At 50.6% G+C, this 27,988-nt stretch overlaps 3 protein-coding genes across 6 annotated transcripts; all 3 read right to left on the bottom strand.

Annotated features, from left to right (window-relative positions):
* Window positions 1-153: 153 nt before the first annotated feature.
* On the bottom strand, window positions 154-10,875 carry TM7SF2 (transmembrane 7 superfamily member 2). Of its 2 annotated transcripts, XM_083716511.1 has the most exons (11): window positions 10,770-10,868; window positions 9,231-9,360; window positions 8,248-8,444; window positions 7,189-7,243; window positions 6,707-6,901; window positions 5,577-5,680; window positions 4,846-4,965; window positions 4,062-4,230; window positions 3,435-3,515; window positions 2,945-3,067; window positions 154-1,650 (listed from the first exon to the last, which is right to left on the bottom strand). In XM_083716511.1, exons 2-11 carry the CDS (start codon window positions 9,283-9,285, stop codon window positions 1,490-1,492), a joined length of 1,260 nt encoding a protein of 419 aa, XP_083572637.1. In that variant the 5' UTR covers window positions 9,286-9,360; window positions 10,770-10,868; the 3' UTR covers window positions 154-1,489. The 2 variants fall into 2 exon arrangements, with proteins under 2 accessions (XP_083572637.1, XP_083572636.1); XM_083716510.1 differs by lacking the exon at window positions 9,231-9,360 and having other exon boundaries at window positions 10,770-10,875.
* Window positions 10,876-12,088: 1,213 nt separating this feature from the next.
* LOC310833725 (toll-like receptor 5) lies at window positions 12,089-17,085 on the bottom strand. Its single transcript, XM_083716494.1, has 2 exons — window positions 17,006-17,085; window positions 12,089-15,664 (listed from the first exon to the last, which is right to left on the bottom strand). The coding sequence occupies exons 1-2, from the start codon at window positions 17,049-17,051 to the stop codon at window positions 13,737-13,739; spliced, it is 1,974 nt and encodes a 657-aa protein (XP_083572620.1). The 5' UTR covers window positions 17,052-17,085; the 3' UTR covers window positions 12,089-13,736.
* A 601-nt stretch (window positions 17,086-17,686) lies between these two features.
* On the bottom strand, window positions 17,687-27,969 carry VPS51 (VPS51 subunit of GARP complex). Of its 3 annotated transcripts, none has more exons than XM_083715414.1 (10): window positions 27,736-27,969; window positions 25,476-25,605; window positions 25,085-25,231; window positions 24,612-24,831; window positions 23,361-24,105; window positions 22,181-22,396; window positions 20,717-20,935; window positions 19,593-19,714; window positions 19,151-19,238; window positions 17,687-18,098 (listed from the first exon to the last, which is right to left on the bottom strand). In XM_083715414.1, the coding sequence occupies exons 2-10, from the start codon at window positions 25,573-25,575 to the stop codon at window positions 17,838-17,840; spliced, it is 2,118 nt and encodes a 705-aa protein (XP_083571540.1). In that variant the 5' UTR covers window positions 25,576-25,605; window positions 27,736-27,969; the 3' UTR covers window positions 17,687-17,837. The 3 variants fall into 3 exon arrangements, with proteins under 3 accessions (XP_083571540.1, XP_083571542.1, XP_083571541.1); XM_083715416.1 differs by lacking the exon at window positions 27,736-27,969 and adding an exon at window positions 26,621-26,969; XM_083715415.1 differs by lacking the exon at window positions 27,736-27,969 and adding an exon at window positions 26,222-26,533.
* Between the last annotated feature and the right edge of the window lie 19 nt (window positions 27,970-27,988).

Below are 27,988 nucleotides of genomic sequence, written 5' to 3'. Positions count from 1 at the left end.
AAATAATGAGTGAACATGTGATCTGTTGATCTGAGGGAAATTAGCCTCCGTCACTGTCATTACTGAAATTACAGCATTTTGGCAGCTTTCTTGTTGATGTCCTCAAAGAAGTGTGGAGCAGCGGCTTTGCCAAAATTACACTCCAAACCCTCAGAGGTTTGAATATATTATTTATTAAAATAAGTTACATTTGCTCATTTCTCCCACCCCTTTCAAAAATGCAAGTAAATAACCCCCCTAATTTCCCACCCAGCCAGGGAAATCCAGTTTAATCCTTAACCCACCAGCATCTACAGACAACTCTGGTGTGCTCCAATTCCTTCTACTGCTCTGTTATGCTTCCATTGACTCTTTAGCAAATGGCTGGTTTGTGTTTTTGTGTGTGTGTAAGTGTGTGTGTAAAAGCCAGAGAAGAAAGATTGCTCTCTGTTCCATGCACACATGAAGCGCCCAACTAGACCTAAATTAAGATTCTGCATAAATTTGAAATTCTGCAGACTTGACTGCAAACATTCCCCTAGCCTAGCCGAAATGGTTAAACCTGACAAAAACTCAGAAAGTTCCCTGGTGTTAATTTGCTGTTCAAGAAACATTTGGCTTTCAAAAGCTGCTTTAATAAACCTGAATCTCTGCTGTGTTACCAAAATCAGTGGTTACTAAAATCTAGTCCCCAAAATCCAAGCTTGATTAGAAATCATTCAAAATCCAGATTGAGAGTTTTTATGTCGCTTTCTGGATGTCTAGTGACATCCATAGTCAAAAAGCGGAGTTAGCTATTTTTCCCATCCCAAAATAAATTCAGTTCTGTTTAATATGTCAGGTTTCTCAGTACAGCTTTCTTAACTTCCTATAAACAGGAATCTGCCTTTTCCATAGGTTAGTAGCACTGGTCACAGAAATTGTGCGTGCCAAAGATCTCAGATTTTTTAAAAAATGTTTCCTTAATTAACTGAAAATGTTTCTAGTCCTTATTGCTCCAAAACGAGTTGCGGTGGAATCTCAGAGGCCAGAGCAGCACTTCCAGTGGGTTGCAGCTTGCCAGATGTCTTTGACATTGCAGAAACAGAATAAATATGTGAAGATCGACACAGTAATTCCAGTCGTGTAATCTGGGCTCTTGCTGTCTGCACAGAAAAAGGATTTTTTTAAAAACCACAAAAACCAGCAACACAGAGTTTGCCCACATGATCTTTGTAGGTTAAATTTTTGCAAATTCAGGCTTGACAAAAGAAGGCGATTTCTAGATCGAAATGTCCTGACGGGCAATAGATAGGAAGCAAAAGAGCCTCTCGTTTCCTGAAAGAAGCAGGCCATGTTGTCTGAGTGGGTCTTGGAAACAAAGCTGCAGCAGGCTGAGGACCCCCCCTCCCCACGGCACCCATTCCTCTTCTTGGTTGAGACTGTGTGGGCATGGGCTTCTCCAGGCAGGCAGAAAGGGTGGGTTTCTGTTGTGGTGAGCAGGGCGAGAGCCGAGTTGTCAAGCGATGGCTCAATAGAGGTAGGGGAAGATCCGGTAAGGGACGCGGCGGCAATACTCCTGCCAGGCGAGGCCATACTTCCTCAGGCACTGGTGCTCGTCCCGGGCTTCCCGGTGAATCAGAAGCATGGTGAAGTAGAGGACATAGAAGTAAGGCAGGATGTGGGTCAGGCCTGAGGAGAGGAAACAGAATGGGGAGGCCATTGGGGAGGGTGGGCTATTGGGACACAGAGGAACTACTTCAGATTTCAGTGCAAGGAGGCACAGAGAATCCCATTTAGGGGTGGGGAATAGAAAAAGAAAAGGGGTCTCTCGGCACCAGCAGCCTTTTCTCTCTCTTTCCCCCTCGCCCCAAACCCAGCTTCTAAGATCCAGCCTGATCAGTTTGGGCGGGGAAACCCTGAAAGCTTCCAAACTATTTTGTAACATTTAGGCTGGCCTAACGGAGGTGGCGCTGCGGGTTAAACCACAGAGCCTAGGACTTGCCGATCAGAAGGTCGGCGGTTCAAATCCCTGCTATGGGGTGAGCTCCCGTTGCTCAGTCCCTGCTCCTGCCAACCTAGCAGTTCGAAAGCACGTCAAAGTGCAAGTAGATAAATAGGTACCTCTCCGGCGGGAAGGTAAACGGCGTTTCCATGCGTTGCTCTGGTTCACCAGAAGCGGCTTAGTCATGCTGGCCACATGACCCGGAAGCTGTATGCCAGCGCCACAACCCCAGAGTCGGTCACAACTCGACCTAATGGTCAGGGGTCCCTTTACCTTTACCTAACAGAGATATTGCTGTAATCTTAATTGCTGGATCTTAATGCTTTACTTTTAACTCCTGTGTAACATACATATAGTGTTTCAAATGAAATGCCATTCTTTGCCTGCTGGGTTACTGCGAGGAATGGGGGCCAGTGCAGGGGTCCCCACCAGGCACCTCTGGACTACAATTCCCATCAGCCCCGGCAGCAGCCAGCATGGCCAATGGTCAGGGATGAGGATGTGGGAGCCCAACTGCAGGCTCCCACTCCCTGGGTTAAGGCTTGAAAGGCTGGAACGTGATGGGAAGGCTCTTTCTGGGATTTTGCAGGATATAACATGAAATTATAAGGGGTATATTTAATTTTCTTTGTGTTTTGCTTGTTTCTCTCCAAAGTGAGGATTTTGAGAGCCTCCCAGCGGTTACTCAAAAGGCCATGAGAGTCATGGACATCGGAAAACGGGAGCTGCTTAGCTCTGCACCCTCAGAATTTGCGTCAACATGCATAGGATGGTTCTCTCTTTCTTTAAGGAAGCACAGCAGCTCTGTCTATCTGAGGGGATGCTGTCTCCCTTTGGCAACTTGGCACACACTATGTGCAAGGTCATGTAATTGCCTGTAATGGTGTTGTGTGACCCTGGTGAGTGGGCTGGGCACTGAGATTCTCTTCCTACAGACTGTGGTCTGGATATTGACGGAGGGGGAGAGAGGCTCCCGCTTACCGCAGGGCAAGGACCACGCAAAAGCCATGATGAGGTCTCCTAAGTAGTTGGGGTGCCGCACAAACCCCCACCAGCCGGACACCAGCAGGCGCCGTCCTGTGGCCGTGGGGATGGTTCTCAGTCCTGCAAGGAAACAACATTTCTCTTGTGAGAACAAAGGGGTTGGGAGAGTTTCACAAGGCGTGCAGGTCTTCCAAAAGCAGGAGGCCAGCCACGCTCTGCTTTCGCAACAGGGAGGAAAGCGATGCCCAATTTTTCACCTCCCTCCCACAGGCCAAAGACGACGCCCAGGCACCCACTCCTCTTCAGAAGCGATGGCATTTGGAGTTTAAATGCAGGCGCTTTTCTGAAGCACTTGCCCGTGTGAGCCGCGCCTATGCATTTTAAGAAAAGGAACATTAGAGGCCAAAGGTTGTGAAGGCACAGGGCACAGCTTGTGTGTCTCCCAGCAGCGTCCAAACAGGCCACAAGCTACAAAAGGAGGACGAACCAGCAACTTTGGGGTCGGCAGGATTCCGGCGAAAGGCATTCTTCTGGGAGTTGGCGCCTCGGAAAATGGAGTAGCCCAGGCCTGCAGGGTTGAGAAGGGGGCGGGGGGGGGAGTAAGATGGCATGAATGGGCAGAGCAAGCTAGAGAGAAAGAGTGGATGGACAGACAGCGAGAGTTTGAGCTCTGGGGTGGCTGAAGGGGCAGGGCTATGAAGAAAAATAATAAACACATGCACATTTGCATAGATATTGTTCAGGACACATTAATTTTGCTTTTAGTACCCTATGCGCAGCCTCTCCCTTGGCCCTCCCAAACTCAGGAAATAATTGTTTCTGGGTAGCAGGCACCATCCACCCTCCAGCTTAGGCACTGGGTAGGGGCACTCTGCAAAGAGGGGCTGCCTATCTTTGACACAGTGGAAATTTTGAATATTGCCTGTTTGTTTTTAAATGTACAAAGTCCCTACTGTTTACTATCAATTGATTAAGGCTTTATATCCCTTCCCATTCTGGAAGCTTAGTTAAGAGCAAGTTGGTTAGACCCCTGCCACGAAAAGAAAAGAAAGCTTGGAGGGAAAGAAAATATATTCTGTGCATGCTCAGAGGCCCTGTTTGCCACCCAACTCACCGTTTAGCAGGGTGATGCCCCCAGCCATGGGCAGGCTCAGCTTCTGCGGGTGGGTGACGAGGAAATATGACTGGAGGGTGTACAAAAAGGGCACCCACGTCAAGTCCCCGAAAGCCAACATGAAGCCGAAACCGTCATGGACGATGTCCATCGTGGTGAGAACAGCCTCCTTTGGGAAGGAAGAAAATTTGCCTTTTTTAATCTGGCCCAGGAAAATCCACCAGCTCTCAGTCCCCACTAAACAAACCCACTGTGAGCCACACACTGGGGAGCAGGTGCATTTCAGAGAAGTGCCAGCAGAGCAAACAGGTTCAGGTGATTTGAGGAAGCAGGTACTAGGGAGGAAAGGCAAGCCGTCCTCTCCCCCAGGGGCGCACCCCACATTCAGAAGCAGAAACATGAGCAGAATCGAGGTCCACTAAGATGAAAACAGCCCGACAGGCACACATTGTGTCAGTTTCTCTTTTTGTGTTCTTTGTTTAGAGCCAAACAGGGAAAAGAAGGTTTATTGAGCCCCTGGGAGGCTTGACTGAAATCAGCACTAGGGAAGGGGAGCAGTTTGGAAATCCCTGCTTTTGCTTCTGTTCCTTTTTTTTAAAGACAAAAGCAGGTTTCTAGTCCTTATGGAAGGAAGTGCAGGAAATCACCAAAATATACGCGGGTGTCATTTGTAAACTCAGCCTGGCAGTTCCTGTGATGCATCTCCGTGGCAGAAACGGAGGAATTAAGGCTCCCTGCAAAACTCAAGACGGCCGGTTCAGATCCCACCCTCTGCCAGACTTGCCTCGTGCCATAAGGCATCCACCACGTAGAGAAGCTGGAAGCCATTAACGAGGATCATCGCCAGGGAAGGGCTTCCTCTCAGCTCCGTCTCCTTCACCAACATGGCCATGTTAATCAGGGCCTACAAGAGAGCAGGGAAGCAGCGGGTGGCAGAGGGGGAAAAGCAGTATTATCCTCATCGCCATTAGTAGTAGCAAAAGCTACAGCTTGCGGCATACCCCTCAAGTGTCCTGTTTTAAGCAGGACACCCCCAGAATTACAGATGCCATCCTGGCTTCCGACTGGCTCCTGGGATGTCCCATTTTGGCTCCTGCGAGAGCATGGCCCCAAAAGACGTGAAAACAATCTGAAGGCCACCCGGTATGGGGAGGTTGCTCTCAGCTCTATGGCAGAGGTGGGCAACCTTCGGCCCTCTAGATGTTGCTGAACGACAACTCCTGTCATCATTGGCCATTGCTGGGGCTGATGGGAGTTGTAGTTCAGCAGCATCTGGAGGGTCAAAGGTTCCCCACACCTGCTCTATAGGCTGATTTGAATCCGCGTCTTCACAGTTCTCACCCAGCACTCCAACCACAACACCATACTGCATCCCAGTTGTGTCGGCTGCCTGATCCCCAGCGATCCGGACCCTTCAGTATGGGGGCAGGGGCGCTCCTTGGCACTGCCACACCAACACAAAGGGGTCGCTCCCCAACCCTGCCTTCTGCTACTGACCAGCGCAGGGATGCCTACCCATCCGAGGAGACCCGGGCGCAGCTCAAAGAAGAACTTCAGGTCAAAGGTATTGATCCGTGGGTTCAATTCGTGGCCCATGAAGAAGTCATAAACGGGGTTTCCTGTGGGAAGGGGAAAGAGGCAAGCAGGAGAAATTGCCATCAAAAACACTTTGGGGAGGTGGTTCTGACACACCCCTCTGGGCAGCTGCACCCCCGTGAAGCAGGAAAGTGTTGGCAGAACGTTGTGCCCATATTTTCAGCATACAGTGGTACCTCGGGTTAAGAACTTAATTCGTTCTGGAGGTCCATTCTTAACCTGAAACTGTTCTTAACCTGAGGTACCACTTTAGCTAATGGGGCCTCTTGCCGCCGCCGTGTGATTTCTGTTCTCATCCTGAAGCAAAGTTCTTAACCTGAGGTACTGTTTTTGGGTTAGCAGAGTCTGTAACCTGAGGTACCACTGTATATGCTCAAAAACCAGAGGAAGAACACACAGCCTCCCAGAATGCTCTGCAGCTGATCTTATAGTCACCACGTCTCAATGTAAAAGAGCCAGACTAGGACTTGAGAGACCAGGGTTCAAATCCCCACTCATGAAGCTCCCTGGGTGAACTTAGGCCCTTTGCATTCCCAAAGACCTTTCCGGTCTATTTGCATTTTCCCGTGTGTTCATAACGATGCAAATTACATGTACACAGATGTAATTGCCAACTGGGAATAACAATTTGCGTCCCCTGGGTATTTTATCATTTTTACACTTAGCGATTTTTATACCATTGCCGTATAACAATAATACCAGCAAGAATAATGCTGCATATGTGGTGGACATTTTTCAGCAAAAACTCCTGCCTCTAGAAATAAATGAGCCTTAAAAGGACTGCAGGCCTCTCTGTTATTTTTGCTAAATTACATATCATCCCCGGGAGACGGTCCTTATCTGATTTTGCCAGCCAATTCATGTGAGGAGATAACAGCTTCAGTCTTCCCCCTTCCCGCCCTTTTCCTTCCTGCCACCCCACCACCAGCTTGCACCAGAGATGGGACATTTGATGGGTTTTGGCCATGCCCATCAAGTCGCTAGTCCCTGCCGGGGTGCAGCTGGCAAAGGAGGCCAGAAGGAGCCCTGTGTCAGGGTTCGCACCTCACCTGAGTTCCCGCCTGGGGCCAGGGCTGCCTCTGGGGCAAACAAGGCCTTGAGGTACAGGAGGGCGCTGAGTCCGAAGGCCACGAGGGAGGCAGAGAAGGCCAACTGCAGGAAATGGTCGTGGATGTAGCTGAGGCGCAGTCCAGCCGCCAGGCCGGCTCCAACTACCAGCGCTGTGACCACCATGGCATGGCACCCTGAGAAATGTGAGGCAGGGGGAGATAGAGGGTGGGGCAAACAAACAACAACCAGACATCAATTTCTCATTCCTCCTGCCCCACCTTCCTAAGCCGATACCGATATGGCTAAACTTGGGGAGAATCACAAGGTGGTGTTTAATAAAATGTTCTCGGGTCTTGAAACACTGGGATACGCTGAAAAGCCACTCAGCACCACATCCCTCCCCATTGCTGAGAACCAGCAGCAGCACCTCGGCGGCTGTCTCACCTCTGGGGGACCTTTCCCAAGGGTGGGGGGCACCTACCATTAATCCGGTACTGGAGCCGGGTCTTGTCTCGCAGGGGTGTCCCTTCTGTGAGCTGTTGAAAACACACACAGATGCAGAAGGCAGTGGTGGGATCTATGCTGCCAGGGCTGCCTGAAAGCAGGGTGCTTTCTTTATATCAGGGTTTCCCAAACTTGGGTCTCCAGCTGTTGTTAATATTGGCAAAACCTATTTGGTGTTTCGCAACTTTCTGACCAGTTGCAGGACCTTAGCCAGACCTAGCAGAGTACACGTAGAATCCATGGAAGCAATTGGCGACTTGGCTGCAGACAGGATAGACGAAGCAGGAACCAGGAACTTGTAGTCAGGTGTTTATTATATACAGTGGACTATTTACAGGAACAGAACACGGATCTTTTGCTAACTCTCTCTGACACGACTCACAACTCCTACAGTGACACACAGAACACTGAACACTGAGCTCTGAATACTGAACTAACACATTCCAGTTAGTAGGCCATTAATTATCACTCCCTACAAAGAGCTTGACCAATCAGGGAGCTCTCCCCATGTCTCTGTTATCATCAGGCAGACTTACTCCTTCAGATTGTCTTCTGGCTTTCTGCCAAACCTTAACTGACTCTGTGTGAGTAGCTGCACGTACACAGTTTCCCAACAGCTAAGACTACAATTTCCAGCATCCCTGGCCACTGGTCCTGCCAGCTAGGGATGATGGGAGTTGTAGTCCGACAACAGATGGAGACCCACATTTGGGAAACTCTGCTTTATATGGAGCCATGGGGAAGCCTCTCGGGTGGGAGAGGAATGCTCAAAACACGCTTTGGGAAAATAAAAAGACAGAGAGCTGCTTTGGCCTTTCCCCACGACTCAAGGGTTCCTCTGCAGCCAAGGGCTGCCGCTGTTTTCTGATGTCAGTTCCCCATTTCTGCCATTTTACTAGTAGGACCAGCTAGCCCTTCTCCCCATTGTGCAGATGAAGAAAACTGAGGCCAGGCTGCAGAACCTTACAGCAGCGCAGGCAAGGAGTCCGTAGCAGAAGCCAGGAAAAATCCCTTGAGTGTGTGGAGGTCTCCTTACCTTCCCCATCGGGAGCATATATAAGAAAGCTTGCAATCCAACCCAGGCCAAGACTAGGGCAAAGTCCCGGGGGTCCCACAGGGAGCGGAGGGTGGGCAAAGGATAGGGGATGTTCAACAGGCTGGCCTGCTCCGTTCTGCAAGTCAACAGGAGGTAGAAGACAGTGGTGGGCATCAGGACGATAAGGAGAGCAGCCCCTATGATGAAAAAAGATGGAGCAGTCAGAAAGGGGAAGAGACAGAACCCAGGAGTCCTGCATCCCCTGCTCACACCATTCCCAAACCTGCCTAATAGAGGATTCCTGGGGAGGGATGAGAGAAAGTTCTTGTTACAAAAGCTAAGTGCCTCCCCCTCTTTCTGCCGAGTGGTAGCCAGAGTCCATGGGATTCCAGGCACTCACCCAGGCTCCCTTTGGAGACTGTTGTAGCTTTAAAAAATATGGTTTATTCACCTATTTACATCTTCAGTCAGCATGGAGAGAGTCCAGATCTTAAAGCATGGTCATCTCAAGAGGGGCTTGTCCCCCACAGCAGTGCAGCCCTGGCATCTCTCCCAGCCAGCCTTCAGCCAGCCTGCCCAATATGGATCCCAGTCTTTCTTCTCTCCCCTTCTTTTTCCCAGTATACTTTGCTAAAAATTATATTTTCTTGTCATACAACACCAAGTTATCCTGGCAACCATGCGAATTCCCATTCTCTGTTCACACCTCAGGGCAAGGGGCGGGGGCGGGGAGAAGGACAATTATCTTGCATTGACAATGGCCCTCAATGACCCTGTATTGTTTCTTAATGGCCCAAAGCTTGGCCAGGTCATTTGGTATAGGATATCTCAGGAATTCCTCTGCAGCCTGTATTTCTCCCTTCGCATCCCCAAATAATAAAAATCCTACCATTTATTAATTTCTAAGGTTGAGCCCCTGCCCCCAATCTATAACAGTATTCTGCCTGCACCCACCCACCCTGCTCTCAGCCTTCTCCCCTCACCTAGGACGCCTCCAAATTCCAGCTCTCTGGTACGGGGGACCTTCAGTCGATCCATTGTCCTCTTGAGCAGGTCCTGGGCCAGAAACCTCCTCTTGCAAGTTTCCCCGGTCTTCAGCAACCGCACACAGACCTAGAGAAAGAATCCATGAAGACCAAACAGAGTCCCTTGAGACAAGCCCCTGAGTATCCCCCCTATGTGTGTTTCGATGGCCGGGCTGATTTGGATCGCCTGTTAACAGAAGCCACATTCTTTCTAACTGACTGTGCCTTACATACAAGGCCGCCTGGCCGTGGAGTAATTCCGCCCAGGTCCCCTTCTTTTTTTAGACATTAATCACCAGGAAGGCACAGCCAACAAAAGCCAGCCAGCTGGAGGCTGGGATTCCAGAGGAAGGGCATGCTTGTCGGACTGTCATGTCTGTCCCGTTAGACATCTGCCACTAGGCTACCTCACAGGGCTGTTGTAAGGTATGTGCAGCATTTTGAACTCTTTGGAACAGACCTCCAGTTAATACAAAGTGCTACTAGTTCATGAGCACCTGTGAAATGCCTCTCATAGGAACACAGGATGCTGCCTTTGGCAGTCAGGCCATTGTCCCATCAAGTTCAGTATTGCCTCCACTGGCTGGCAGCATCTCTCCAGACTCTTTCCCAGGCAACCATCATAACCAGGAAGGATGTTTTGTTTGCAAAACAAGTGCTTGGCAAGTCCACCTCCCCTTTCCTAGAAAATCTGCGACTCAGGATAAATATTTGAGTGCAATTATTTCAAACATCAGGTGCAAAGTGTACCCCCTACCCCACCTCTTGGGGTCATGAGCCCAAGAGTGTGTCAGACTCCTCAATTAGTCTCCTGCTGCACAAAATTGGAGCTAGTGCTTGCCAAGGTTGAGCCTCAGCACCTATTCCTGAGGAGGACAGTTCTGCTGCTGACCTCAATACATTTCGAAAGAGGAAGATGTCAGATGCCTTGCAGGTCCGGATGCAGGATCCAACCCTTATAGGAAGCTGCCATACTGGATCAGTCCCCATCTTGCCTGCCCAGCAGCCACCGTCAAATGTGTGTGAAAGAGAAAGAGAGATTGAACCTGGCCGGGGTGGGTGCGGGGGACCTTTTCCGTGCAAAACATGCGCCCTCCCATTTGAGCTACCGCCACCTTTCCCCTAAAAGAAAGAAGCAAGCTCCAAGTCCTCATGTTTCTGTAGAAAATTCGTCTTTTCTGTAGAAAAGGCAGCTGCCTCATTCTCCGCCGGTCCTTGCTGCGCCTAAGCTCCGCATCCATCGACGGCACTGCGCTTCCAGACGGGGGCCTTTCCCAGCCAATCTCAGAGGATGCCAATCTCCGTTTGGGCTGGCCCTTTCGGGAAGGTCCCTAAATCCACCCTCTCCCGCGGGGACCACAGTCCCCTGCCTGGCTTGGGTGCATCCCGAGAGGGACCCGCGCATGTCTGCCCCACCCACCGGCCCTCCCGATCCCGCCAGCAACAGCGGCGGCATCCTCTGGCATGGGAGAGGGGACACACCGGAGGAAGGCTTACCTGGAGGCGCCTGGATACGGGAGGCGCTCACCTGTCCCGGCCACCTGCCCGCCCGCATCAGCCCGGCATCAGCGGCACCACCCTCTGCCCATCCTGTCCCTATCCCGGAGCAGCCAATCGCGCCCCGAGGGAGGAGAGCGCGGAGCCTATCAGGCGAGAGGAGGCGGGCCCGCCTCACTGCTCATCCCGTCCTGTCCAGCCCTGTTCGTGCATCCAGGCGCCCGCAGGAAAGAAATGAAATCGTGGTGGTGAAAAGGGAGAGGACAGAAGAGGGAGGGGGGGCGGTGGACGGTGGTGTCCCAATCCTTCGCTTTCGCCGTCCTGGGTTCCCTTGGTGGTGGAAGAATGCGCTAAAGAGAAGGAAAAGAGAGTGCCTGAGCATACGCAGAGTGCAAAACGCCTCCTGCTCCAATGCATTGGAGTTCAGTGGAGAAATGAACAATTGGGGGTGAGGGGGATGGACCAGGACGGAAATAAACACCAGGACGCGTCGAGGTGGCTTTTAAATCTCGCCTGTTGTTTCTAAAATGAAAAAAAAAAAATATGCTGCCTTCAAGTCTCTGTTAAGCCACAGGAATTTATTTATTTATATCCCACCTTTTTTACGCGAGGCAGTGTGCATGACTTGCGATCCTTGCTTCAGGCTCTTCTGTTGTAAGAGGCCTTTTAATTAAGGCGCTGCTTGGAGTCTGGCATCTCAAAAGCACCTGCTTTCTGTAAAACCAGCTCATCCACATTGATGTGATGGTGGCTGTGGCTGTTTGTCCACCTGGGGGCGCTGCAGCATAACCATAGTATTATCTCCTTCGCTGGCCTCATAGACACCAACTCCTTGTAACCGAGGTCCCTTCGACCCCCCTCCCCAAAAATAATAATATGAGGGGGCCGCCCCTCCACCATTTGATGCACATTGCCATTCAAATGGTGTGTGAATGCCATGTGTTATAGAAAAGGTGTGGGTTTGTTTTCCCTTTGGCTGCTCAGATTTGGCAAGTCGGTTTTTCGGATAGGGATATACAGTGGTACCTCAGGTTAAGTACTTAATTCGTCCCATTGCAAGGCAATCTCCATTCAAAGTAGCTGCAGGAAGAAATATTAGGAGTTCTTTATGGAAGACCCACATAGACCATGTGTCCATTATTCTCAGGACAGCAAGTTTGTGAGAGGGTGCTGTGTGTGTCAAGTTGATCAGGCCTGAGACACGCAAGAACCTTTGTTTTGCAAAGGGAATGCAAGGAGACAAAGATGAACAACTAAACCTCAACCTGGGGGGTTTTCCTTTGCAAGGGAATGTATAGGGGGGAAATCCAGACCAAAAATGAAAGTTCAAGACTTTATTACCTAGCAAAATATTTAAACAGCGAGGTGTTTTCTCCCTTGTGGAGACTGACTCTGGGAAAAAGGGAGAGAGAAGCTGGAATTAAGCTATTACCCTACCTAGCAGCACACAAACCCAAAATTCATAGACACTCAAGAGTACACACACCAAGGAACCTGAGTAAGGGTTCTGTAACAACCAAACATAGGGGGAAAGTGAGGCCTGCAGATATGTGTTGACTCTTCAAAATTCTGCTGTTTAATTCTTTCCTGAATTATAATCCTTTCTTCACATTGTAATATTTTCCCCAGTTGCCTTCTCCCACTTGGTCTTCTCTGCCCCAAATTGCCTTCCTGATGTCGGCACTGAAACAGAACTGCCTTCATAGACACATGGCAAAGGAAATTCCACCCCACAGGATGTAGAAAACGGTGCTGGGCTGCAGAAGCAGGCATTTTCCCTTTGCCCAAATTATCCATGATTGTCTCAATATTTGTCCTTATCACATGCTCTGGAACTTCCATTTGTGTAGGTTCAAAGTTAGGGCCAACCCTGCTTCTTAGCTTCTTAGTCCTCTGTAAGCAAAACCCGATCACTCGCAAACACACACACACACACACAGACACGTGTTAACTGTTCTGTTCAGGTTGCCAGCTCACCTTGGATTGGTTTCAAGGCTGAATTACTCGGCAAAGCTAATGATCAATCTAACTGGATTAACGACACAGTTTTTTTACTGATAATGAAAGGAGAGATGTTTTAAAAGCATTCTTCATGAATGCATCATTAGCATAAGTATCTCTAACAAATGTTATTTGTTTCATTAAATGTATACACCTCTTTTAAAAAAAACCTTGCTCAAACCTTACTTACTATGTTATGTATTTTTGTGTTTTTATACTGTAAGCCACCCTGTGATACTCAGATGAAGGGCGGTGTATAAATTGAATAGGTAAATAAAATAAAATAAATAAATAAATAGTAGGTTACTTAACTTGCTAGGCTGCCAAATCCACAAGTTGGCTCTAAAGCTTCTGCTTCTTGGGGTTATCAACTTACTAAAACCATGTTTAAAGATACAAAATGCATTTCAATCATCACACACCCACACCCCAAACTACTGAGGGTGGAGGAACTACCAAGAACTCATATATAGGATCTCTAGGAAAGGATGTCTCTCACATACTTTGGACCTAAGTCGTTTAGGGCTTAGGAACCAAAGGGAGAGGGAATTGGAATGGGTAGTTTTGACAGCAGGGAGTAGGAGGGTAGACTCACTTCCAGGACTGTCCCTGGAAAATCGGGACATTTGGAGGGTCTGCAATCACACAGCATTTGCCTCTCTGTGTGTGTGTTTGGATCGTTTTGCTTACACATGCCAGAAGCAAAAAAAAAAAAGAAAGGGGGAAAAAGCCAGCTTTGGGGTGTGAGTTACGAAGCATCAGCAATTTGGCATTTGCTACTTGAATACACAGAGATTATGGGCCTACCGAATGGATGTCCCCACGCATGCGAAAAGGACAACAATGAGGCATTTTTTGATAACCGAAACACAGATTTTGGCACTGCTGTGCAGCTAGATGGCAACCTGGATCCTGTGGGATAAGATTTTGTTCTCCATCCCAATCCCCATATTGGGTCATAACATGTTATTGGGCACACTTGCTCTGGAGGAACCAGGACAAGGAGAGATGCAGGAAATCAGGGCTGGTCTGAATGCACAGGAGATTGGCCACAGCTCCACTCAGCCTCAAGTCTTTGTCCTGCATCAGACTCTGGAAGTCAGAAAGCCCACAGTCGCACAGCAAGGACAACTCGCTCAGGTCCAATGACTGCAGCTGCACCAGCGGCTCAAATGTAGAGTGGGAGAGGGTCACTATGGGGTTCCCATGGAGGCTAAGGCTGCGCAAGGATTTCAAGCTGAGGAATGCCTCCTCAGGAATGATGGGCAGGAGGTTGGCAGAGAGATTCAGAGTCTGGAGAGACACCAGACCCTGGAAAAGTCCCTCAGGAAGGGCCCGAAGGCCATTGGAGCTGAGATTCAGGACTCTAAGGTTCTCCAAATGCTGGAAGATGTCCACACAGTTCTCTGTTTTCCAGATGTTTCCCAGGTTGTTGTGGGAAATATCTAGTTCTCTGAGCTGCTCGGGGCCTCTCTCAGCCCTGAAGCACTTTGCCAGCTGATTGCCTGAGAGATTCAGGAAACGCAAGGTGGGGGTTTTCCCTAGTTGACCCCAGAGACTCCCTAAGTCACTCAGGCGGTTGGAGGAGAAGTCGAGGTGGGTCAGGTTGCTGCTAAGACGTTCAAGACCCCAGGCATCCCCAATCCTGTTTTGCCCCAGCATCAGGCGCAGAAGGGATGGGAGTTTCCCCGCCGGAACCCTCACCAGAGCATTGTCCCGGAGGTCAAGGGTTTGCAAGGAGTTCAGCCCCACCAGAGCATCGTGTTGAACAATCCCAAGGTGGTTGGACTTCAAGATGAGGTGCTGGAGTGGGGATGACCTCAGGGGTCGCAGGGCTTCTGTGTACAGCTCCCCAAGCAGATTGTGGGACAGGTCGAGAATACGCAATTGGCTCAGCCCAGAGAAGGCCCCATCCTTGATCTCAGTAATCTGGTTGGATCTCAACAGCAGGATGTTGAGGTCTGGGAGCCCCGAGAAGACAGATGGGCCCAATTCCCTGAGGAAGCCATTGGACATGTCAAAGGAGTAAACTCCGCTGCCACGGAGGCCAAGAAAGGTGCTAGGCGAGATGCCCTTGAGGTTACGGAAACCAAACCCGCTGCCGAGGGCAGCTGAGTGCTGCATCTTGAGGTTATGGATTCGAGTGCCATTTAGTCGTGTGAAGAACTTCTGAGCTTCCATCGCGTTCCATGAGTTTGAAGAGACGTCCAGAGTCCCCAGCACGATGCTGAAGAAAGGGTTGGTGCAGGCATTGGGATTAAGCAGTCGGTTGGATGAGAGGTCAAGCAAGGCCATATGGTGCCCCCTGAGGTGCTGTAGGTCTTCCCCACAGATCTCCCCAATTTGGTTGAGCTTCAGCTGAAGGACGCTCAGCTTCCTCAGGCCCTGGAAAGTTGGATCAGGCCTCAGCCTACGGATGCGGTTTCCAGAAAGATCCAGCCTCTTCAGTGATACCAAATCCTGGAAATAACCTCTTTCCAGTACTTCTTCGTCAAAACCATTGAAATCCAAGAGCAACAGCTCAAGCTGGGTGAGGCCGCGGAAAGCAGCTGGGTGCAAGGTCAAGTTCTTGTTGCCGCCAAGATCCAGGATCCTGACACTGGGCACATTCTGAAACGCCCTTTCTCCGACATAGAGGGATCCTCCCAGTTGCTTCCCAAGAGACAGCATCCTCAGGGACGGCATTTGGGAGAAGGAGGAATCCGAGATGTTTGATAAGAAGTTGAAGTTCAGCAAGAGGGCCTGAAGGGAGCTGTCCGTTTCAGGGACTTCCTTGTGTCTTTGAGCTTGGCAGTTGGCCACCAGCAGAGAATTCACTTTGGTATGGTAGCAGCGGGGCTGGCTGTCAACAGTGGACCCCAAAACCAGCAAGAAGATGATCCTAGTAAAAGGAGCTGGCAATTAAGAGAGAAGAAAGGGGACATTTGTTAGTTCCTTGTTCATTTTCCTAGCACAGCTTGTCCTGTAAAACTAACTTTCCTAAAGTTCAATGGGGCAAGAAGAAGCTTTGACAGTTGACTGATCAGAGAGATGGCATAATTTGGCTGCTGATAGTCCCAGGTTTAAATGCCACCTCTGCAACAAACACACAAAGTGGTCCAATATTGTCTCATTTGATGGGCAGCAGCAAGAGCTCTTCAGGGTGTTCCAGTGCTGAGGCCTCTCCCAGCATTGCTTGTCTAAGAACCTTTTAACTGGAAATGTGAGGATTTTATAATTTCAGGTATATTCTGCCTTTCCACTTAAGGAGCTCAAGGCAGCAATCATGGTTCTCCCCTTTCTCATTTCTTCCCTGCAACACCCCAAGTGGCCCAAGATCACCAAATGAACTCCATGGCTGAGTGGGGATTTGCACCCTGGACTCACAGACACTAGCCCAACAGCCACTGCACCAAACTGGCTACACAATATCCCAAACTGAAGAATCTTGGGCATGCAAAGCACGGGATCTAGCAATAGAGTTGCAGACTGACCAGCAAAAGGACAGACCATCTTTTAACCACCTTTTAACACCCTATTGATGTGCAGAAAACTGCAATAAAGGTTCCCTCCTCCCACACAGTAAAGAGATAAGTCATGGCCATCTGCTGATGTCTGCAGTTCAAGCTGTTGGCCTTGTGAATAGTAACAACAGCAACATCAACAATTGTACCCCACCCATCTGACTGGGTTTCCCCAGCCATTCCAGGTGGCTTCCATCAAATATAAAAATATAATAAAACCTTAAACCTTAAAAAAGTCCTTATACAGGGCTGCCTTCAGATATAAAAATCAGATAGTTGTTTATTTCCTTGACATCTGATGGGAGGGCTTTCCACAGGGTGGGCACCACTACTGAGAAGGCCCTCTGCCTGGTTCCCTCTAACTTCACTTCTTGCCAGAAGGCCACCAGAAGACACGCAGAGCTGAACCTCAGTGTCCGGGTTGAACAATGGGGGTGGAGACGCTCCTTCAGGTATACTGGGCTGAGGCAGTTTAGGACTTTAAAGCTCAGCACCAACACATTGAATTGTGTTCGGAAATGTACTGGGAGTCAATGTAGGTCTTTCAGGACCAGTGTGGAAAAAATTTTTGCATCCCACAAATGCCACGGAGTAATGGGCCTTCCCCATCTTAAAGCTCTTCACTAACCTGAAGGTTGATGACTCACTTGGCAGGGGAGAATTATTGAATTGCTAGAAAGAGGACTGGTCATATTGAGGGACTCAAACCCCACTTTATCTTCTGTCACTCACCTTTTGGAGCCCTCCAAAGTGGGCGACTTTGGTGAAACCTCAGCATGGTGTTGAAGCTGGTGCAAAATGAGACTCTCTCTCTATCTCTCTCTGCTGCTGCTGCTTATGGGTTGGCACAGTCCTTGCCCCATATAAACACCACCCGAGCAGTTCCCTTTCTGGGCCCCACGTCAACAGCCTGTGTTGACTCAAATGTGATTTGGAAATGGGGAAATAATGGGGAAATACTGGGGAAATTCCCTGAGGGCCCTTCAGCAGATATTACTGTTTCCACACCCCCGCTGCCGCCCTCCGCCATGCTAGCTCAAGTGCAACATTTCCTAGGTGCACACAGATCCTTAAAGATTACTAAAACCAAGTCTACCCAAGAATAACCGCAGGCAGGCTTCCTGCACTTTGTATCATTGGGTGAAAATCCAGAGGAAGGGAGAGACCCACGCATGCCACCTTGAGCTCCTTGGAAGGTGGAAGTGGCATATAAATGGAATAACAATAATGAACAAATGAACAAATCTGGTTGGCCACAGAGACAGGATGCTGGACTGGATGAGCCTTTGGCCTGTCCCAGCTGCTGCTGCAGGACTTTTCTCATGCTCTCATGAAATAATGCAAAAAGGAGCAACTGACACGGTTTAATTTTATCCAGAGCTACAGCGAAACAAAATAGCCTTCACCAGTGAATACGGTTTAAGTTAATCTTTATTTATCACAACCACATTGACATCTTTTGAGGTCTCACCTGCCAGACATTCCCGTTCTCCCCCTACCTGGCAGGGAACAAGAGTGCAGACACATAGCTGCCCTCCCCCCGTTCCAGCCCCCTCCTCGTGCCCTAGCCGCGCTCACAGATGACCTCAATGACACTCTGCTCCATGGGCACGGGGTCAAGGCAGCGGTGGGCTGTGCTGCCCACAATCTCGTCCAGCAAGAAGTGCACCAGGTTCTCATCAGAGACAAAGCGCCACAGATAGAGTTGCAGGTAGTAACAGTCCACCTGGATCTGCTGCAGGCCAAAGCGGCCAAAAGTTCGCAGGCGGACACACTCCAGGAACGTCTTCAGGCTGATCTTGATGATGCCGGTAAGCACAGAGACCTGAGTGGAAGAAGAGGATAAAGAGGATTAAAAAATGGACAGCAGACTGAAGATCCAAAAATCTGCTCGCCCTGCCCCCCAAATGGATGTTTTCCTGATACTTTCCCCGGGGGGTGTTCATTGAAATCATTGTATGGTTTTGGACAACTGCTCAGTCTGCCTCTCTTCAGCCAGGCCTTTGGTTAAGTCAATGGGTGCCTCCCTTCTCCTTGCATGGTCGTTTTGTGTTTTTATTCTATGATTTTCATTTAAATTGCACTTGCTTTATTGGTAATGTTCTGCAACCTACCTGGCCTAGGAGTGACAACAAAACAGGCAAATGCCACTGCCTGTGGCTTCGCCCTCCTGCCCCAATCACACATTGCTGTGTCAATTTTGAAGATTACAAACAGAAAAAACTAATAGAGAGGGGAACACCTAAGACCCAAGAGTAAAGGCACATGTGTGGCTGCTCTTACCAGCCAAGCTTAACCTTCCATCCTGGCCAGGTCTTACTAAGGACCTTCATCATGGATGTTCATCACAAGCCTCTTAATAAAGGCTTGATTCACCTCTGTCCTGGTGGCAGCCAAACGCTGCTCAGAAACTGAAAGAGGGCAGGAGATTCATTCAGCTAAGGTGCCAGGATGACCACAAGCTCTGATTCTGGGTTCCGCTGAGAATCAGGCATTTTGGGAAGGGAGAAGCAGATTGGAGCTCCATGAACTATTAGACTTTAACATTGAGAGGGAGAAACGGACGCCTCCCCTACATATTGAGAAAATTACGGTTTTCTCCTGATCTGAGTGGTGTAATCGAATGAGGTTTGGGCTGCAACTGCAGCCCTAGTGAAAGATATATATATCTAGCAATAACCAAAGAAAAGGAACCTGCTACCCTTTCTAGAGATCACACCCATCATCTGTTGGCAAGGGCAATGGCTCCTCTCTCCCTGTGGGGTGCATGCACATCTCCCCAAGAGGCAGATCCAGGCGCCCCTGTAGAGAGGCCACCAACCTCACGTGCTTTGGCTGGAGGAAGCACAACAGAGCACGCCACTGCAGGCTCCTCACCTTGTTGAATTCCGCAGGGCTGAAGATGTCGATGCGCTCAGAGAAAAGCTTCTGGATATTGCTCAGCAGGTTGGTATCCATGGGAGCGCTTGGGGAGAGAAGAGAAGAGATGAGGCTCACACAGGGTGGCTGACTGCTTGTGGGGCTAAGGGCCGTGCCCAAGAGACTAGCACACTATCCCCCAGCCCCTGTGCTGCCTTGCTGGAGAGGGGTTTGGATGGACATCTCTTTCCCTCCACCCAGGCCTGTGGCACACAATAACTATGCGAGGTATCCATGGCAGGGAAGCCAGCGTCAATTCTTGCGAACCAGAAACTTTTAGGGGCCAATTTGCAAGGTTGCACTAGATACACACACAGTGCCCCGCCTGCTCCTTTATGATTTAGGGATGATTCAAACTCCCCGTCCAGCAGGAAGGACAGGGCCTGGCTCCCCAGCTCACCTGGGTGTGTAACTTGGCGCGTAGCGGCTCTGCTGCCGGGAGCTGCTGTAGATGGAGAAGGTCCTTTTGCTGGAGTCACTGCTCTGGGCTTTGCGCACACCTTCCTCATAGAGAAGCCCAACCTGTGTGGGGAGATTAACGTGTGAGGCAGTTACTCAAATGGAGAGGGAGCCTGACAGCTGGGGGTGGAAGGCTAGGGGAGATGAAGGCCAAACCACAGCAGGTTCTGTTTCCTGTGTAAAATATACCCATTACAAAACATGTTTCCAGCTGGGGCACTTTTGGCAGAGAGAAACATAATGGCATTATAGTTCTTTTTTCCATCGTGAGCCCGTGGGAAATAAAGGAAGATTGGAAGAGTCAGGGGGCCCCCCTGAATGACTTCAGCCTGCTTCTGCCCACCTGGGACGAGGATTCCAAGGAGATAGAAGCCCCAGCTCCCTTCTCTTTGGGGAACTTGGCCTGTTCACTTCTAGGCAACACCCTCTTCCAAGTGAGGACCCCTGGCACCCCATGCCTACCCTGTAACAAGCAGCATATGACACCACTGTCAAAACAGCTACACTGGCTGCCCATTTACTATTTATATTAATTTACAGAGCCCTGAACAACTTAGGTCCAGGGTGCCTCAGTGACTGACAAAGCTCTCATATCTCAGCTCGATCACTGAAAACGTCTGCAGGAGCATCGCTGGTCATTCCCCGAGTTGGAGAGGCTCATTTGACATAAAAAAAGAGAGCCTTTGGTGTCATTGGCCCAGGCCTGTGGAACGCTCCGCCACTAGAGATTCAGCAGGTGCCTTCTGTGCCAACATTTGCTGAAAACTTTTCTATTCTGCCAAACCTATGTAGCCTGTTAAGAATACATTTTTCCATGACAATTAGCCAATTTTAAATTTTAATGTGCTTTCCATATAGATACATTGGAACCTGATATTTTCATGGTATCATTATAAATAAACAAATAGATAAAAAGGAACAAACCCCCAAATTCCAACCCCCTCTTCCTCATATGGTGCCCTCTCTTACCCCATAGCTGACTTTTCCATTTACAGGCAAGGTAAGAAGCTGGAACCGGGTGGTTTTCTGAAATCCCTCCCCCCCCTTCCCCTCCACCCTACTTACTTGAACATCAATGGAGGTGGCATCCTCCACCACACGCTTCATGACGGCACGGACATTGCGTGGTTCAATGGTGGTGATCCAATCCCGCGTCTCGACGCTTTTGCGCAGCATCTGAGAGATGACCAGGCCTTGCACCTTCACATAGTGGTTCAGGAGCTTCTGGGCAGCTTCCCGGGCTTCAGCACACAAGCCAGTGACAGGGGTGACGGGAGAGTGGTCCTGGTCCAGAGACAAGGCAGAGCAGGAGGAGGATGAAAAGGGTGGCACTTGGCAGCTTGATGTGGGGCTCTGGAAAACTCAAGGAGCTTTTAGATACGTAAGGGGGCCTCACCACAAGAACCAGTCCGCTAAGAACAAAACTGGAGGTGGAGGGTGGGAAAAGCTGAGAGGGACTGGCTTGCCCAATGTCATCCAACAGGCTCCCAGAAGAGGCAGGGTTTGAACCAGGGACTTTCTGGCTCAAAGCTCGCACTGTTAACTGCTACACCATACCAATACTAAACAGGCTATATTTGGATAGGCTTTGCTTATTTCTGAATGGTTTGAGATTTACATCTTTCTGAACCGCATCTGGAGAAATGAAATACGGTATATGTTTTATGGGAGGCAAGAAATGTAGGGGTTTCCTGGGGTGGTGGGGAAGCAGCAGGTGCACCCTATGCAGTGACCGAAAGACTGAGGAGTGACTGGAAAGCTAATTGACACAGGCATCAAAGAAGCGGCACTGAGGACCAGAGCCAGAAACGCAGTTTACACATTTCATTCTCAGCCAACACATTTCAAGCTTCTTCCAAAGTGACAAAATCCAATTCTAATGCATTTCTAATAAATAGTATTTACTCTGCATAGGATGAATTCCCTTGAAAGAGACTCTGGCCCTGTGATACGGGGGGGGGGGACCCCACCTCCACCCCACACCTGAATACACCAAGCAACATGCTCAACAGGGAAGGACCCCTCCAAAAGCCAGGAGCAAGCTAGCCAGGATTTCTCCTTTGGGGCTGCCCCTTGGCTGAGAAAGTTCTGTGAGTCACACATACTGCAATCCTTATTCTGCAATAAGGAAATCAGCAAGGTCTGCCACACAGAGAGAGAGAGATGATGCAAATGGGACAGTATGTACAGTTCTGGCTTCCGCTATTTCGTTATATATTATGTTATATATGTTTTTTTTTAAGACCTGTTCATGGAGCTTGCGTAATGCTTTTCCCCCCTTCTTGTTTGGTAGTTGGCTTCTAAAAGAAAACTGGCAGGTCAGAAATGTGCTTCTTTGTATATATACAGAGGGAACAAAGTCCTATGTTTGTTCCATAGTTGTGTGGAATAATGGCACAGCTGAGGCCTTATTCAGATCTCAGTGAGCTCGGTTCTGAGCAGAGGAAAGGAAACACCCCCACCCTAGCCATTTAAGTCTCCCAAGCCTGAAATGACTCCCAGCATCCTCTCTTCCCACGTGTGACACACCTGCACCAGGAACTGTTCATCTGTCAACGTGAGGATGTAGCTGATGGTGGAGGTCTCGTAGTCCAGGCAGAGGCGGGAGAGGAGCAGCAACAGGGTGGGGGGCGTGGAGCCCCCCTTGTCTCCAGTGCTCTCACAGAACTGCCGGGCTGTCTGGCAGATGGACTTGATGAAGCTGACAATGAGGCCTTCGCGGACACCCTGGCTGCAGAATTCCCCCTAGGAAAATGCAAGAGAGGCACAGGGGGAAGTTAGAGGCATCGCAGCAAAAAGTCTCAGCCACCCAGCCTTGACATGAGCCACAGTTTGATTCCAGGGCCAGCACTGCAGGGAGTTGGTGGAGCCAAGGGGCTCTTTAACCCTTCCTTGTCCGGCAAGAACAGGGACGGAGGCTCTGCCCGAGTTCGCCCCATGGGTCCCTCAACCACTCACTGGGTCAGCCAAGCGGGAGGGATGCCTGAAATGGAGGATGCTGGCAAAGCCCATTGCTCATAGGCGGTGAGAAAGCTTTTAGCCTTTGCTTTTCTTAAGAGAGAAATCACATAGCAGGACTGGAGCTATGTGGGACAGTTCAAGTATGGGGCCACCAGCTGCTGAACTGCCAGGAATCCACTACAGCTGTTCACATTGGGGAAGAAGGGTTAAGGAGCCCTTACCTCATTTCAGACATAGAATTGTATGGTTGGAAGGGACCCCAAAGGTCATTAGTCCAACTCCCAGCAATGCAGGGATCTTTCAGAGATGCAAGTGGCTGAGGGGCATAATGAGAAGGGATTCATGAGGACTAGCAGCTATGGGGCCCCATTGCACAGCAGGCAGAGGCTTCAGGCTGGCAGCTGCATATCCCAAAATGTAAACTAAAGAGACAGAGGCTGAATACACCAGCCCCTGGAAGGGAGATATCCTGGGGTGCTTCTCCCACAATCAGAGAAGTCCATCCTACAAAAGCAGGACCCAAGGAGGAGTGTCTTATGGGGTTTCTGGTGGCAGTGGAAGGGTCTTGTGATGAAGCCCACAGAAGGTTTGACTCTCATACAATTTGTGTCGCCATGGGTTACCTTATGTAATTCTACATATGCGCACCCATGCATTTTTATTTCTTGTGATGTATCACGTCTCCAGGCTCCAGCAAGCAACTTTCTCTCTGAAAAGTCTAACAAACTCTCTTTCTCTCTCTCCTTACCTTGAAATACGGCTTGTTAGAGAAAGTGATGTCCTTGGCAGTGAAGAGGTGGACATAGGTGAGCACAGACTTGATCTGGTTGAGGATGGAGGCTGAGATGGTGCCCAGCAGCTCTGCCAGGTTGGGGCTGTCCTTCCCCATGAGCCGAGGGGCGGCCAAAGACTGGCGCACATCCGTCAAGCAGTCCAGGTAGAAGCTCTGCAGGGCCTGTAGGTACTGATGGATGCGCTCCTTGGCTGCCCGCACCACGATTTCTGTGCCCTCCGCCGCTGACCGCGAGGCGGGCAAGAGCTTGACCAAAGCCTGCAAGCGGCGGTGGAAGCGGTCCAGGGCCCGCACCAGCAGGGAGTTATCGCCCACGCCCCGCTCCAGCTGGATGCGCCTCTCCACCAGGGCAAAGTAGCGCTCCATCAGGCCGTCCACAAAGGCCACCAGCTTGTCGTGGGCCATGCTGGCAATCTCACGGGCTCCCTCCCGGCTGACAAACAGCTCTTGGTATGAGGCAATCACCAGGCACATGTTGCTGACAAAGTTGTTGCAGCCGCGGTCGGTGAACTCCAGGATGTCGGTGGCCGGGGTGGCCAGCTGCCCCTCGCCCAGCTCCGCCTCCAGGGCTCGCAGCTCAGCTTCCAGGCGGCAGCAGGCGTGAGAGAGGAACTCGTCGCACAGCTCCTCGGCAGGCTCGCCCAGCTGCAGCAGCAGCTCCACGCACTCCGCTAAGTCCTTGGCGCAAGAGCCCCCATCCCTGAGGAGGCAGGAAGGAAGGGTCTCAGGGCTGAGCTGCAGATTTTAAACTGGCTCCTCCTCTTAAGTGACATTTTGATCCCACCCTTCCTCCCAGCGATCAGAACGATCCTACAAGGTAGGTTAGGCTGAGAGATAGTGAGGGGGCCAGTATGCCCATCATGCTTCAGGGCTGCATTCAGCAGGGTGGTGGTGTACCTGAACCCCAGCTCCTCATTACGCACTCCAACTCTGGCACCACATTGGCTCCCTGCAGCCATTCTCTCCCCCCAGGGAACTGTAGGGCTCTGGGGAATCCTCTCCAATGTCAGGATTCCTTGAATGGAAACCATGACAGCTAAGCTAATCTAAATTTGTACAGCAGAATCGCAGAGCAGCCACCCTTCTTTGCCAAGTCTTCTGGCTCACAGCCTCCACTGCTTCAGTCCCCAAAAACTCCCCAAACACAGCCCCATTCGTAGCAAACAGTCAAGTGCAACGGCTCCCCTGATGTCTTCTGTTGCCTACCTGAATTTCTCACGCAGCTTCTGAGCGAGGTCAGCCATGATCTTCTGGCAGTCGTCCTGGATGCCCCGGAAGGAGGGCATGTGTTGGTACTGGTGGAGGATGGAGCGGGCCTTGCTGTAGTATCGCACAGCCTGCCCGTAGGCCTCCATCTCCACACATTTGGTCAGGCGGGCCGGCAGCTCAAACAGGAACTGCAGCTTGCGTAGGAGCGCGTGAACACCTGGGGTCAAGAGAGAGGGAGGAAGTCAGAGCAGGGCAGGCAAGCTGCTTTGGAGCCCCAAACCCCAGCTGGTGCCACCCCACCTTCCAGCACTCAACAAGCTCCTCCTGGAGATGTCGGGGATTAAACAAGTAGCCTCCGACATGCAAAGTGGATGTTCTGCCACTGAACTGGTGCCCCCTCCCCATCAGCTCTGACGGGCTCCTGACACCCTTGTTGCACATTAGCAGGAATCAGAGAAGTGGTATCGCACCGGATAGTTTGGTGATCTGCTCATGTTGATCTTGCAAGGTGCTACTGATGCTCGCACTGAACTCCGTGATGACGGCCATGTTTGCTGCCAAGCAGTCCATCTCATCCTCCATCTTCTTGAAGTCATTCTTCATCTTACGGATTGTGTCTGAAGAATGGAACATGAGAATGTTAGGAAGAGTCTGCTTCAAAAGCATTTTCTTCCATTGGCATTAACAGAAGCTGTCTGTTTAAGCTAACTGGCTGCACACAGGATGGGGCAGAGACTGAGGGCTGAGTGGGGAAGTTCTGTGGGTTGCAGGTTTCCCACACCTGAACTAAATAATAATAAACTGGAAGAGGGAGGTGAACCACAAATATCTTTCCCATGACCCACCAAGCCTTCCAGTTACCTGTTGCTGAGATGAATTTGTTGTAATTTTCATAGACTAGAGTCTGCATGTCACTGTCCAAGGATCGGATCTGCTTCACCATGTCTGTCTCGCAGTCCATCAGCTGGGCCAGGGGGCATTCTTTTCGCAGCTGTCACACACAACAGAGGTGGGTGCTGTCAGCAGCAAACTGAACTTGGCCAATGCTCCTCTGGCTATCCTTGTGAACACTCCTCCACCCCACCCCAGTTTAATCACTGAGTGCTTGCTTTGTGTACAGAAGGCCTTAGGTTCCAAAGGATCACCGGCTGCAGGGCTAAGATCTGGGCTAAACAGAGCAAGAGTCTGACTTCTGGATAAGGGAGGTCAATAGGTGAGCTGCTGCAAGTGAAATGCAACACACCGCCATTATGCATGCTTGTTTGGGTTATTCGTTTTTTTAAAAGGGGATTATTTTTTTACTCCCCAATACTGCAGTTGGGGAGACAGAGGCTGAGGGAGTGGCTTGCCAACACCAAGGAACACATAACAATAAATATAATACATTTTTATTTATACCCCGTCCTTCCCGGTTCAAAAACCGGGCTCGTAGTGAATTCAGGGTGGAAGTGAGAGCCAAAACAGGGGAGGATAAGCCTATCAGCCCAGATCCTGCTTGGGGGCTTCCCTTTGGTTGGCCACTGTGAGAATAAGACTAGATGGGCCAGTGGCCTTATGCTCTCCTTATCCTCTTATGGACTTGCTCATTCATAGCTTAGTCTCTTTACCACAACACAACACCAGGTCTGGCGTCCTTTGGAGATGGCACTCTGCAGATTACCAGAGGCACTCTGTTCTCAGATCCAGTGCTTCAGTAATAGTAGACGGCTCCCTTGACCATGAAGAACCCTGAGATCTTTTGCACTGAGTGAAATCTGGATCTGTGAACATGCTAACCCTTCGAGGCAAAAGGCACTCTGCTCATGCCCAGAGACACTCAGCTCAAGCTGTTCAGCATTTTGGTAAAGCAAAGCAGCATTTCCCGGAACAAGTGAGTTTTGGGGACGGGCCAGCTCGAGACGGGACGGTGGAGCCTGCCCAGGGAGGGTTGGCCATGGAGACCTCGCCAGTGGGCAGGGTGTTGCTAGGCGCGGAGGGTGTATCTGCCCGTCCGTGCCCCCCCTCACCTTGGTGAGGAAGACTTCCGGGTCGAAGTGGGGGCCGTTGATGTCGGTGGGGCCCCCGAGATCCACCCTGGCCGGTCCCGCCAAGGCCTCCCCAGACGGGTCCGGCAGCCCGTAGTAGAGCTTCAGCATCCCGTGCGGCCTCCGCTTGCCGCCCGCGCCCTCGGGGCCCCGCTCCGCCTGAGGCGCCGACATGACCCGCTGCGTATGAGTGCGTGTTTGGCCGTGGGGTGGGGGTTGGGGGGAGGATGGGGAGACCGGAGAGGGGAGGGCGGCAACGGTGAACGGCAACAACTTCCACTTCCGGGAACAATAAAGTTTTGTTGCGACCGGGCGCAGGGAAGGCCTTCCCGTCTCTATGGAGACCGGACCTCAATAAAGTTTTGTTGAAGCGCTTCCGCTTCCGGCTCTTCCTCCAGCTGCTGCGGCTGCTTAAGGGAAAAAGCAACTCTGCCTCTGCCTGGCGTCGTTGTCAGCGCTTCCCAGGCTGGCCCGTGGAAAAGAGGAGGGAGCCTCCCCCCCAAAAAAAACCCCACCCACCCTGAGGCACACAGGGAGCGCCCAGCCTAGCAGCACAGGGACAACCCCTTGAAAACGCTTCTTTCGCCCCCCTCCACTGAACAGGACTCGGAAGGGGGGGGCTGGCAGGGTCTCGGGGTCCCCCCCTTAAGGAGCATACTCTTCATTCTCCCCCAAGGGAACTAGCCGCCCCCAGGGGCACTGAGGCAGGTACATTGAAGTCAGATCTCGGCTTCTGTGCATGGAGGGAGGGGAAGAGGAAGTGCTGCCTGGGCACAAAAGGGTTAGGGGTCAGCCTGCCCTAGTGCCAGAGACCCACCCTGTAGGAATGAAAATCACGGGAGACGAGTAGTAGGTGTCATGTGAGAGGCGTCTGCCGGGGAAGCCCGGGAACTCTCTTTTATTGAATATTACAAACATTGCCACAGGTGTGGTTGTGGCTGATTGGTTGATACAAACACAAAGAAACTCATTGCCTATTGGTTAATGCAAATGGAAGGCGGGAATTACATGTGAGGGGTGGGAATTACATGTGAACATTAATCACTGGTAGATTGAAGGCTGGGAAACGAGGTTGGGACTAGACTTCCCTTTACCACCCCGCATTGTATGAAGGTTCTGCCCGTCTTCTGGAAAGTGAGGCTTGAGGAAAGCAGCCTGGCATGCTGAGAGTTTGCTGGGGTCAAGGATTCCAGCTTCCTGGGACTTTGCAAGGTTGCCCACCCCCTCTTCCTTATTCTTCTTCAACTTGGCTTTCCAAAGGGACCTTGCTGTACGCCAGCACTCTCTTGCCCGTGGCTGCCTTTTCCCAGGCCAAGAGTTCTGGAACCTCTGGGTCTCTATGACTTCAGC

This window comes from Podarcis gaigeae (genome assembly GCF_964106915.1).
Source record: "Podarcis gaigeae genome assembly, chromosome: 16".
Lineage (NCBI taxonomy): Eukaryota > Metazoa > Chordata > Lepidosauria > Squamata > Lacertidae > Podarcis > Podarcis gaigeae.
Note: the sequence above shows the minus strand (reverse complement) of the source record. Positions and strands in the feature narration are given on the sequence as shown.